At 50.7% G+C, this 10,534-nt stretch overlaps 2 protein-coding genes across 2 annotated transcripts; one reads left to right on the plus strand and one right to left on the minus strand.

The window, feature by feature from the left end:
* The first annotated feature begins 4,275 nt into the window (after positions 1–4,275).
* LOC123433267 lies at positions 4,276–6,086 on the plus strand. Its single transcript, XM_045115443.1, has 2 exons — positions 4,276–5,221; positions 5,370–6,086. The coding sequence occupies exons 1-2, from the start codon at positions 4,443–4,445 to the stop codon at positions 5,626–5,628; spliced, it is 1,038 nt and encodes a 345-aa protein (XP_044971378.1). The 5' UTR covers positions 4,276–4,442; the 3' UTR covers positions 5,629–6,086.
* Positions 6,058–10,291, minus strand: LOC123433283 (thylakoid lumenal 17.4 kDa protein, chloroplastic). Its single transcript, XM_045115444.1, has 3 exons — positions 9,962–10,291; positions 6,787–7,033; positions 6,058–6,488 (listed from the first exon to the last, which is right to left on the minus strand). The coding sequence occupies exons 1-3, from the start codon at positions 10,175–10,177 to the stop codon at positions 6,265–6,267; spliced, it is 687 nt and encodes a 228-aa protein (XP_044971379.1). The 5' UTR covers positions 10,178–10,291; the 3' UTR covers positions 6,058–6,264.
* Between the last annotated feature and the right edge of the window lie 243 nt (positions 10,292–10,534).

Raw genomic sequence — 10,534 nt, forward strand, 5'->3', positions numbered from 1 at the left:
CAGTACTGGCAACACTAGTGTTCCTTGCTCCCTTGACCAGCTCGAGCTCCCACTAAACCACAACGGCTAGGAACACTCCCAGCAACACTCAGGACATGGAGGACACGTCCCAAGTGCCCCACAGCGAGCCACATGCCGTGGCATGCCAAAACTGCGCTCTGGGCGCGCTGCAGAGAGCCACCAGCAAGGGGACGACGCTCCGGCCGGTCCCAACCTCCCCAGTTATGTCCAAACGCTCCCCCGACAACCATTCAGTGCAAAGCTACCCAGGGACCCTCTCCCCCTCGCGCAAGAGCTCAGGCGACGCGTGCCCGTGCGCGCCCGACGCGGCCGAGCATGCACGGTCGCTGCGGCTCGACCCCACTCGCTTTCCCTTTGCGGTCGATGCCCCAGGAGGTCCTAAACCACGTCCCGAACCCGTGGTTTCGCGGCGAGCACCTTACTGTACTCGCACGCGCGCCACGGTGAGTCACCGGCGTGCCCGAGTCGGGTCACCGTCGATGGCCTATAAATAGGTCCCCCCGGCACTCCATCACCCTCCAAGCAGCTTCAACACAACCAGTAGACATCCCCTAGCCACCCAATCGAGCTCGCAGAGCCCCGGTGCTCGAGATCGACTAAGGCCCCTCCGCCTCGGAGCTTCGGTCAATCTCCGGCTACACGTCGGCTCCTGCGCTGCCCGACCTCCCATTACACTCCCCTTGACACCAGGAACATTTCTCCCAACTTCCCCGAGTGAATCTGTGCTCCTAGCCCCTAGTTCAACACCAACCCGAAACCCTTCCGCCACGGGCACCTCGTCGCCGGCGACCCAGACCACCTTCGGTGACGTCTCGACCACGAGCAGGTAGGCGGAGGCACGAGGGACCCGTTCCCGTTCCTAGATTGGCCTGAGGACAACAGCAGCCTCGCCGGCGTCCATCTCCACCTCTATGGCTGGAGGTAGGAGAAGGACCCGATAGGTGGAGCCCACCTGTCGGTGTCCTAGGGCAGCCAGCGCGCGCAGCCGCTGACACTGACCCCAGGGACCCGCAGGTCAGGTTTGAACCTGGCCCGCGCGCGCCTGGTGGCCAGGCCTGCTGGCTGGGCCGGCTGGATCTGTTCCCCTCGCCTTTTCCTTTTATTTTAATCCAGTAACTTAAATGATTTTTATAAAAAGATTTAGCCAGTAGAAAAATATGATTCTTCCACCAGTAATTTTCTAAAAATGAGTAGTATTTGATTCTGTAAGATTTGACATTTATCAAAAACAGAAACTATTTTGATATAATAAAATGATATTAAAAAGCACTTGTTTGCTTCTGTTTGCTTTTAAATAAATATGCTTAGCTAATAAAAACTATAGGAAACATTTTCCAAAATAATAAACTGAATTTATTCAAGCCTTGCAACATTTTTAAAAGCACTTTGTGATCTGTTTTAGTGAGAGCTAGTATTTATTTATTCCTTTCTCGACGGTAGAGTTACCGAGTGACGGAGGATCCGGAGCGAAAGACCTCAAAGACCCCGGTACCTAGCTGACCAAGGCAAGCAGCCCTTTTTGCCATGACTTAAGCATATGAAATGATGCATCCTAGAATAGCAAGTATTTTCCCGTTGCATGTGATCACAGTGCCGGTTCATCATTGATGCGATGGTACCGAAGGCTTCACCGAAGCACTTGCATGTTGATGATGTTATTCACATGGCTCCTCGGAGCATGAGCATGATGAGCTGATCTTACCATCTACGAGGATCATGCTACTGTCATGCTGACTAGTAGAATTATAGAATCATTGCATTGAGCTTGACCCTACCCCGTGAGGATCATGTTATTACCATGTTGACAAGTAATGATAGAGCATATTACCATGAACATGATGATGAGTTAAATAAAGAGTTTATGAAAACCCCGTCGGGTGCCACTAATGCCTGAGGGTGATGATGAGTTGGTGATCACTTTTGGTGAAGTGATGCACCGGTGTTTTGGTGTGAGTATGGTTTCGGAAATGGGATTAGATTTATGATGTGTCGACCGTCCCAACCTTACCAGTACGACCACGATACCCCTTTATGGGACGGGGCTTTGTTGATTACTCTAGTCGGTACTAGCAAAGAGCCACATTACTAGTGGCGGGAGTGATCGGTGTCACTCTCATGATGGGGTCGTGCCAGGTAGGACGACTATGCCATTATTATGAGTTCCAGGCACACCGTTGGTCCCTGCATGGTTGATACGGTCCAGAGTCGGTGCTCGTAGGACGTACAACATGTGGGTTGGGTACCAATCAAGTGGACCTCTTTGTCTAGTATCATCAGGGGAAGATGATGATCGGGTACTTACCTCGGGTATATGTGATATACCGCGAGTCGTGGATGACACGGAAGTTTCCCGTTTCTCGTGGGTCCAGCGTACTACCTCTGCAGAGTGTAAACTATTCAAATAGCCGTGTCCACGGTCTAGGACAGTTGGGTTGTGCTGCTTTAACTACGTCGAGTGTTTCCGCATAAACCAAAAGTGTGTGTGTGTGGTGTTACAAAGATGTTGTTATGATAATCACAATAATATGATCAAGTTCGGTGACTTGACATATAAGGTAAACCCGGATGGTTTAGCCCTCATTAATACATTGAGGTTATGACAAGTCCGATGACTTGGCATTTAGGGTGAACCCGGAGTGTTCAACCCCTAGCAGATATGTTGGTATCTGTAACCCGTTCTTAAGAGTAATTCTTTAACTTGTTGCATATACCTGATCATGCCACCACATTGCATTCCACTAAAGATACATGTTACTATTTTTCTTCACTATATATGTTCATATCATGGGCTGTTTGCGAGTACATTCAAAGTACTCATTGGCTTGCCACTAGTTATATTATTGACCAGACATGGAAGGACCGGAGTTTGGCGATGAGTACGCCGTCGGAGAAGAACCTGCGATCTAGGACGCTTCCAAGTCAGAATGCCTGACGGTGTAGGCTTGATGGCATGGGCACCGCTTAGCCCTTACGAGTTTCCGCTACTCGATGTATCCGTTTAATTTGGCTTTAGGCCTTGCTCTTGAACCCGACCTTCTGGTCGTTCGATGTAATAATTTTGGTACTTGGATGTAAGACTCTATTATTCAGTATATGTGTTCGGTGAACATTGATCCTTGGGGTCACTGGGCACGGCGAACTCGACTTGCCAGTCGGGGTTCCCACATATGGCCCAATCGACAGTGCATAGTTTCGAGGAATCGTGAGTTCTCTTTCTTTTCCTTTGCTCGTTGTTCGACGAAGAACTTGGCTTGCATAATTCACTTTGTCATGAATTGATAACAAATAAATCTTATCATGAAAAAAGGCATTGCCTACGTAATCATTATTGTACCACACGGTACATTTACCATGTCCAAAAACACATTGATAATTTTCTTTGTCTAAGCATGACACACTTATTAAGTTCCTATTTTTTGAAGCGTCTCGGGCTGTTACACTTAGAGAGGAAATTTTTTCTGGAAAGTGACGGCATAAACCTCCTGTTTTCTTACACTCCTTGCTCGTAACTGATATGATTATCGTTTAATAAAGGTCGTCGAAGTTTAAGAAAAGAGAAAAGACAGAAGCTCCTTTCACAGATCAACTACCTGAAATCTACCTTCGCTCCTAGTGTAAGTACTTCCTATGTTTTCCTAAATATAAGTACTTCCTATGTTTTCGTGAAATATAATGCATGGAGGTACGATGCACGTAACAGTTTGGTATGCTATCTTTCCACGCCGCATGATCGCATATGTACCCAACACCCTCCACCACACCACGCCATAAGTTGGACACTTTCGCGTTTTCTTCACTGTCAAGTTCAAAAAAGGTTCACAGATATTTTCTTGTGCACATGTGATAATTCACCCAAGATAAAGCAGCCACGCAAAGCCGCGCATGCACAACAGACCCTTGTCACCTTCCCAAAATGGTGTGCGGTCTCCCGCCACTCCGGCAGCTAGCTCACTCCACTCGCACCGCACGCATCGGCAAAGCCAGCCTCCCAGGTTGGACGCCAGCGCGCGCGCCCGTGGCGCGTAGCTGGCGATCGATCACGCCGGCCGCGGGCGCGGCCAAAGCGCCGAGAGCACCGCGCGGCCGATGAAGCCATTTCCCCTCCCCGGACGAAATTAACCAGGGCTGAACTGGCGCAAGGCACGCATGGAGAACCGGACACCTCCCCCCTGGCGGGCCGAGGCGTGCGGGCCACGCGCGGGCACCGGATTTGGGTTTCCCAGCGTGGCACACGGGGGCCAACGGCCAGGGAGCGGCCTTTATATGCCCCGCCATTGCCGCGCTACCCATCCCCAACCTCGCAGTAGATCGACCTCCATTCCGCACCGCCTTTGGTGGGAGGTTCTTGGATCCGGACTAACGAACGCCGGTCTTGTTTGGGAGGGGCCTCGTTCCTAGTCTATCTCGTCTCGTCTGAGAGGATGGCGGCGGCGACCATGGTTGGCATGCCCAAGAGCCCCCGGTCGGTGGCCTTCGCGACGGCCGCCTCGCCCTTCGGGGACAGGAGAAAGGCCCGGTTCTGCGTCGCCGCGTGCGGCAGGGACGACCAGCAGCCGCCCCCGTCGATGGCCGCGATGCCGGCGTCGCTGCGGGCGATCCAGGCCAAGAGGAAGATGGCGGCGCAGGCGCGCGGGGTGCCGCGGGCGACGAGCGCGGCAGGGTGCGCGGTGGCCGCTCTCGCCGCCGCGGTGGAGGCGGTGCAGGGCGCGGCGGTCGGGGGAGCATCCGGAGCCGCGCGCGGCGCCGGGGATGCCGTGGCGTGGGTCTTCCAGAAGGTACACTTCGAGTCGCCCGACCTCGCCGTGGGACTGCTCGGAATCGTCGCGTCCTGCCTCGGCACCGCCGTGGAGATGGAGATGGAAAGGATTAGGGCCAAGGAGGCCGACGAGTCGGCCAGCAAGGCCAAGGCCACCGCCGTCGATGACGATGACGACGGCGAAGACGACGCGGAGGAGGATCTGCCGATGCTGGTGGGGCTGGACGTGGAGAAGGAGCTCTGGGCCAGGATCGGCATCCATCATGAGGAAGACGACGACATGCCGCTGGGCGTCGACGACGACGAGCAGGAGGCCATCGACGCCGCCCGCGCCGGCATACGGAAGGCCGCGTACGAGCGGATCATCGCCACCTCCGAAGCCAACTCGCTCATCCTCTCCAACTACGCGCAGCTCCTCTACGAGTTCGACAAGGATCTCGACAGGTAAATATATAGCGCCGTCGCCGTGCATGGTCTTGAACATTGATTAATTCTCATGCATTCTGCTAAGAATAAGATGCACCCGTTTAATTTAATTTGTCATGGTCCTTACCCGCCGTCTCGTCTCGATCGACCTCGGTGACCACTGCAGGGCGGAGGACTACTTCAAGCGTGCGGTGGCCATAGAGCCGCCCGACGGCGAGGCGATGCGGAGGTACGCGGTGTTCCTCTGGCAAGCCCGCGGCGACCTGGCCGGCGCGGAGGACATGTTCACGGGCGCCATCGACGAGGAGCCGGACAGCAGCCACCACCGGAGCAGCTACGCGTGGTTCCTCTGGATGACCGGTGGCGTGGAGACCTGCGTCATCGACTCCGGCAACAACTCCGGCAGCAACAACGAAACCGAATGAAACCGATCGCCGGAACAAGCAGCGCCACCCGCGACCTCATCTCGAGCCAAAGACAATTAAAGACCGACCTCACCGGCAGGTGCCCGGCCGTGCCGGCGAGGCTGCCGGCCGTTTTAGATGGTGCATCTAGGCATATATTGCGCACTGTCCGTGAGTAGCATCGGCCCTTGTAGGGGTCATGTCATACATACTAGGGTGCGCGTGCGAGCATGGCATGCAGGAGCTGAACCCAAGGGGGAGGCGAATAATGTTGATGTTGTCAAGCAAGCGCACATATATATACTCCGTAGTAAACTAGGGTCTCATCAATTCATGTGTGGATTTGGAATAAAGCATGCATGCGCCATCCAGCTCATGCATCATCAGTGATAGCATGCTGTTGCTGAATTGTGAACGATATCTATCTATATATAAAGGGGAAAAAACATGTAATGCATAAGGTTCTTCCATTGCTGTAAGTTGTGTTTGCACAGATCAAGTGCAGCTGTGGTATGATATTTACGGTATACATATGTTCGGAGAGGGGGGTGGGGGTGGGGTTGTCATCCTGCTCGTGCTCTATAACAGACCTGACTTACTAATCTTTACCGGACGATGGACGTCGATGCTACCATAAGTGCAGCAGCTGTGATTGAATCACCTGCATCCCAGCTCCAATCTTGTGCCTTCGTTGATGCTGGTGTTTCTGCAAAGCTTCTGAAGGTCAATGTAGCCAATGAGTGTGTCCTCGAAATCCACATCCTTCATATTAGCCTCATCAAAGGTTGATCCCGACAAGACAGTGTTCTTGAAAATTGCACCTTCCAGGTCGGCTTTTCCGAAATTGGCACGGTCTATCACTGCGTTTGTGAAGTTCGTGCCTGAAAGAATTTCAAAGACAAGTGTTTATCTGTATGTTCATATTGTAGTTGTAGCATGATAACACAAAGGTAGATGTGAAAACACAAAGGTAGATATGAAAATGGTCAGTATTTGGGAGCAACTGCAACAACCAGGATTAGTGTGGTGAATAACACAAGCATTTTACGCCCTGCCTATAAGGTAGCCATGATCAATGCAAAGGTGCATATGAAAAGGTCAAGCATTTGGAAGCCATGCAACAATGAATAATACACCGTGGTAACAAACGATTAAGGTGTTTACTTATGTTTCTGTTACCTTTGAAACTTGCACCAACAGCATAGGCCTTGGACATGACAACTTCTGTCAAGTCAGCACCATCAAACTTTGCGCCTGACATCAAAGCCGCAGACAGAGTCTTGCCTTTAAGATTACTTTTATCATTTGTGAAATCACAGAACCGGAGATCAAGCACCTTGTCATACACCCCATTTGCCTGACCAATTGTGTTCCCAACAAATGCAGCCTCGCACCTCTTTGGATCTGTTGATAGTGGAGGCAACCTCTAACAACCAAAGCAAACAGGGAACAGTGCTATCTCAGACAACTTTTCCTACTCGACAAAATATCTCAGAATATATATATGTATGTGTATGTGTATATATATAGAACGAAAACGTAGGATTGCAGTGGCATGCCCACCCGGATCCTACTGGATTTTGTCCGCACCAAAGTGTCTTTGATTGTACCATAGGAAAAACAAAAGATTATTTACATGAGGTTGGAGTGGATGTAAAATTTTCCTTTAAAATGTAGCGTAGTCGATCCTTAGAGAAATTCCTATGGGATTCAGTCCTATGAATTAAAAACCAACAAAAAAATAATTCTTAAGGATTCTGATCCTCCACTATTCCTTTGAAAATCCTTTGAATAAAAGAAGCCCTAAAACCATGTAGAAAGGAAGGTAAGCTCTAATGCTAGAAGGCAGTTTTCAAGAACAGTACTATAGTGCCAAACTGATGAGTACATATTCAGGTTAAACTTGTAGGATTGTAAAATGAAGTGCATTTCTCTAACAGATATGACAGTGATTTTTTATGAAACGTGCTTCACATTACAAAAGACATCAGAATATATAAGGTATTCCTACATTGAAAATTGCCATGCCATAATCAGTTAATCTGATTAAATTATGCAACAAGACGATGATTTCTAAAACCGAGGTATTTCCTGCTTCTCTAGAGTTGTATCAGTTACTGAGTCTAGATGCAAATGCCAACCCCAAATTAACATATAATCCCAGTTTGACGAAGTTTCTTACAAAAATATAGATACCTACAATAGGAAATCAACATCAATAGTTTCACCATGAAATATATTTTCATAACGTATTTACTCGGTATTGTAGATATTGACACTCTCATCTATAAACCTGGTCAAACACAGAAAACCTTTACTTAGGACAACTTATACGCCTTATTTTTGGAGTACAAGATAGTAACAAATACAACAGAGCTCTTGGTAAGTAACAAAATTGCAGTAGTGCACAATACATACTGTGGTAAGTGTACTACTCCGTTGTGACCTCTTGGACGCTTCGGGGGCCCTCGTGTCGTCCTCCCAAGGGCGACTAGGGCTTCCCCGGCGGCTCCACCCCCTCCACCCTCTTCCTCCCTTGCCGCCACCCAAGGTGGTCGCCGGGCAAGCCAATGCGGACAACGATGAAGGTCGTGGTGAGATGCTCATTACTTTATTTCTTCAGAAATGACTCTGGTTGCCAGGGCGGCAGCCCCGTCTGGCAAGCCGACATTGTCTCCGCGGCAGGCGATAGACAGACAGTGGTCGCAACTCGGACTTTCTCTCTATCGCTCCAGAGCACAAAGTTACGGTCCTCTCCTACGTAGCTCACTCCCGCTGACTTTGCCTGTTAGCGGCCGTCGGTTGCCGGATACGGAGAAAGTGGGGAGTTCATTGTGTAGGCTTGAGACCAGGGGGAAACCCTTGGTCAGTTGCTCCGGCCATGGAAGCAGCAATGCACAAGTGAGCTGCATTCCCCCTGGAGGCGCCACTAAGGTCTCTTTTCTCCACCCGCATCCCAGTTCCCCGGCAAAAGCTCAAAAGCCCGCCTCGGGTTGGGTCGCCGCGGCGCCTTGTGCGTCGTGACCTGCATGGAGGCACCATCTGGGAAAGTTTTGGTTCTTTGGGCTAGTGGTGATGCGGTTGGCTGACGCTCGGTGGTTGTAGAGTCCAAGTTGCACCAATCAATGGATGTTCATAGGTCCAACAAATCCCCAACTTATCTTTGAGGTGGTGTTCTTCTCTGGCCAAGAGCCTGGCTGTTTCCTGGCGGTGTGACACCTTCGATCCAGGGCGGAAGGGGATAGGGTCCACTTTCCGGTGGCAGCAACGTGGTTGGCGCTGTGGATGCCTCAGTACTCAGATATTCCTCGTTGCGCTTATGCCGTGATTTTGCAGTTTCCTTCTTCTGCAATTATTCCCGTTGGTTTTCCCAATGTGTTCGGTCATCCAAGGGCGGCAGCGATGCGATTGGTGTGTGTGTGTGTGTGTGGGCGCGCCCACACATTTCCCCGTGAAGCTAGCCATGTACAATGGCTTCTCTAGGTTCGAGGCCGAATCTGTTGTAGCTCTCAATCTCTCAATTAAGCGCCTCTACTCTCCGACGGTGTGGCGCCTTCTATCCTAGACGGCGGGGGTGGGGGGGTGGGCTTTCTCTTTGGCGGTAGAGAAGGTATGTTGGGTTGGGTGTATCCAATCCCGTGGATCAGGCTTGTTGACCATTCTTTCAGACTGTAAGCTGATCCTTGAAGCTTCTTCTGCTTTTGTCTGTTCTTTGGTGCTCTCTCTCTCTCTCTCTCTCTGTTTTTCTTTGTTTGTTCGTTTGTAGTGTGCCTTGTGTTCTAAGCTGATCAGTCAGCTCCCTTCCCTTGTATCTTTCAGCCGATGTTGCTTGGTGTCATGTAATCCCTGCCTGGTTGATGGCTTGGTTAATTTGAAGTTAGGCTCGTCTTAAGCCTTCCTTCTAAAAAGTACTCTATGTCAGTTGAAAATTTTCCCTTCTTAGCCTTCACCTTCAGTCTTAATTAAACAACTAGTATTATTTTCTGCAAAACCAATACTAGCAATTTTTCTTCAGATTATCACTGTTGTTTAACTAATCTCCAACAGTTGTTCAAGAGTACCTTTTGTATGGAGAGTTAAACTGAGTATTTAGAAAGCAATTTCCCTACTGGCTAGTAGTATATTTGATCGAATAAAAGTGAAACCTAACTGCGACTTCCCCTCATCTACCACCAAATCCTAGGAAAACGCGACGTGAGTCTATTTGCGCTAGCGACTAGCGGTCGTCGGGTTCTACAAATTTCCTCTCAAGAAATAAGAAATAAGAAGGGCTTTATCGAGAGAAAAAAAAAAGAAATAAGAAGGTGATTGGAATCGCACAATGCCCGTGGTGGAGACGGAGGAGACCACCAACCTGGCCGGCGGCGAAGACCGGGCTGGGGGCTGACGCGACGGCCCAGGCTGCGAGCAAGCCGCACGCGAACCCTCCCACGGCCTTGACGCGGCCGCCACTCCCGGCTCCCCCCGCGTCGGCCAAGCACGTGACGCGGCACCCCCTCGGCTGGAGCTGTAGGCGTAGAGCAGAGCCGCCGCGCGCGGTGGCCGGCGAGGCGAGGCAAGACGAGACCATGTCAATGCAATGCGGGGACCGCGTCTGCCTGGCTGAGAGGAGAAGAGAGGAGTTGGGTGTGTACGTACGTGTGCGGCGCGCGCGGCGTGGTGACGAGGAAGGGGGGAGATAGAAGGAGGGATCATGGTCTTATCCTCCCCAGGCTTATCCCGGTTTCGTCTCTCGTCCGCTTGACGACCACGGGCCCGCGTGACTGACCGGTGAGACAGCTAAAATGGCGAACGATGGTTTAAGAGCATGTACCAAATTCTACAGCAGGACACCTCTAATTTCATATCTTAAATTTGTATAAATCATGTAACTACTACGTTGATGCATTACACACATTGTTCGGCTACTCAATCACTACTAACATAC

The sequence above is a fragment of the Hordeum vulgare genome, chromosome 1H, assembly GCF_904849725.1.
Source record: "Hordeum vulgare subsp. vulgare chromosome 1H, MorexV3_pseudomolecules_assembly, whole genome shotgun sequence".
Lineage (NCBI taxonomy): Eukaryota > Viridiplantae > Streptophyta > Magnoliopsida > Poales > Poaceae > Hordeum > Hordeum vulgare.

Coding starts and splice junctions, on each gene's coding strand:
- LOC123433283 (XM_045115444.1), bottom strand. CDS start 10,177: ATGGTCTCGTCTTGCCTCGCCTCGCCGGCCACCGCGCGCGGCGGCTCT. Junction 7,034..9,961: donor CGGTCTTCGCCGCCGGCCAG/GTTGGTGGTCTC, acceptor TTTGGTTGTTAG/AGGTTGCCTCCACTATCAAC. Junction 6,489..6,786: donor TGTTGGTGCAAGTTTCAAAG/GTAACAGAAACA, acceptor AAATTCTTTCAG/GCACGAACTTCACAAACGCA.
- LOC123433267 (XM_045115443.1), top strand. CDS start 4,443: ATGGCGGCGGCGACCATGGTTGGCATGCCCAAGAGCCCCCGGTCGGTG. Junction 5,222..5,369: donor TTCGACAAGGATCTCGACAG/GTAAATATATAG, acceptor TGACCACTGCAG/GGCGGAGGACTACTTCAAGC.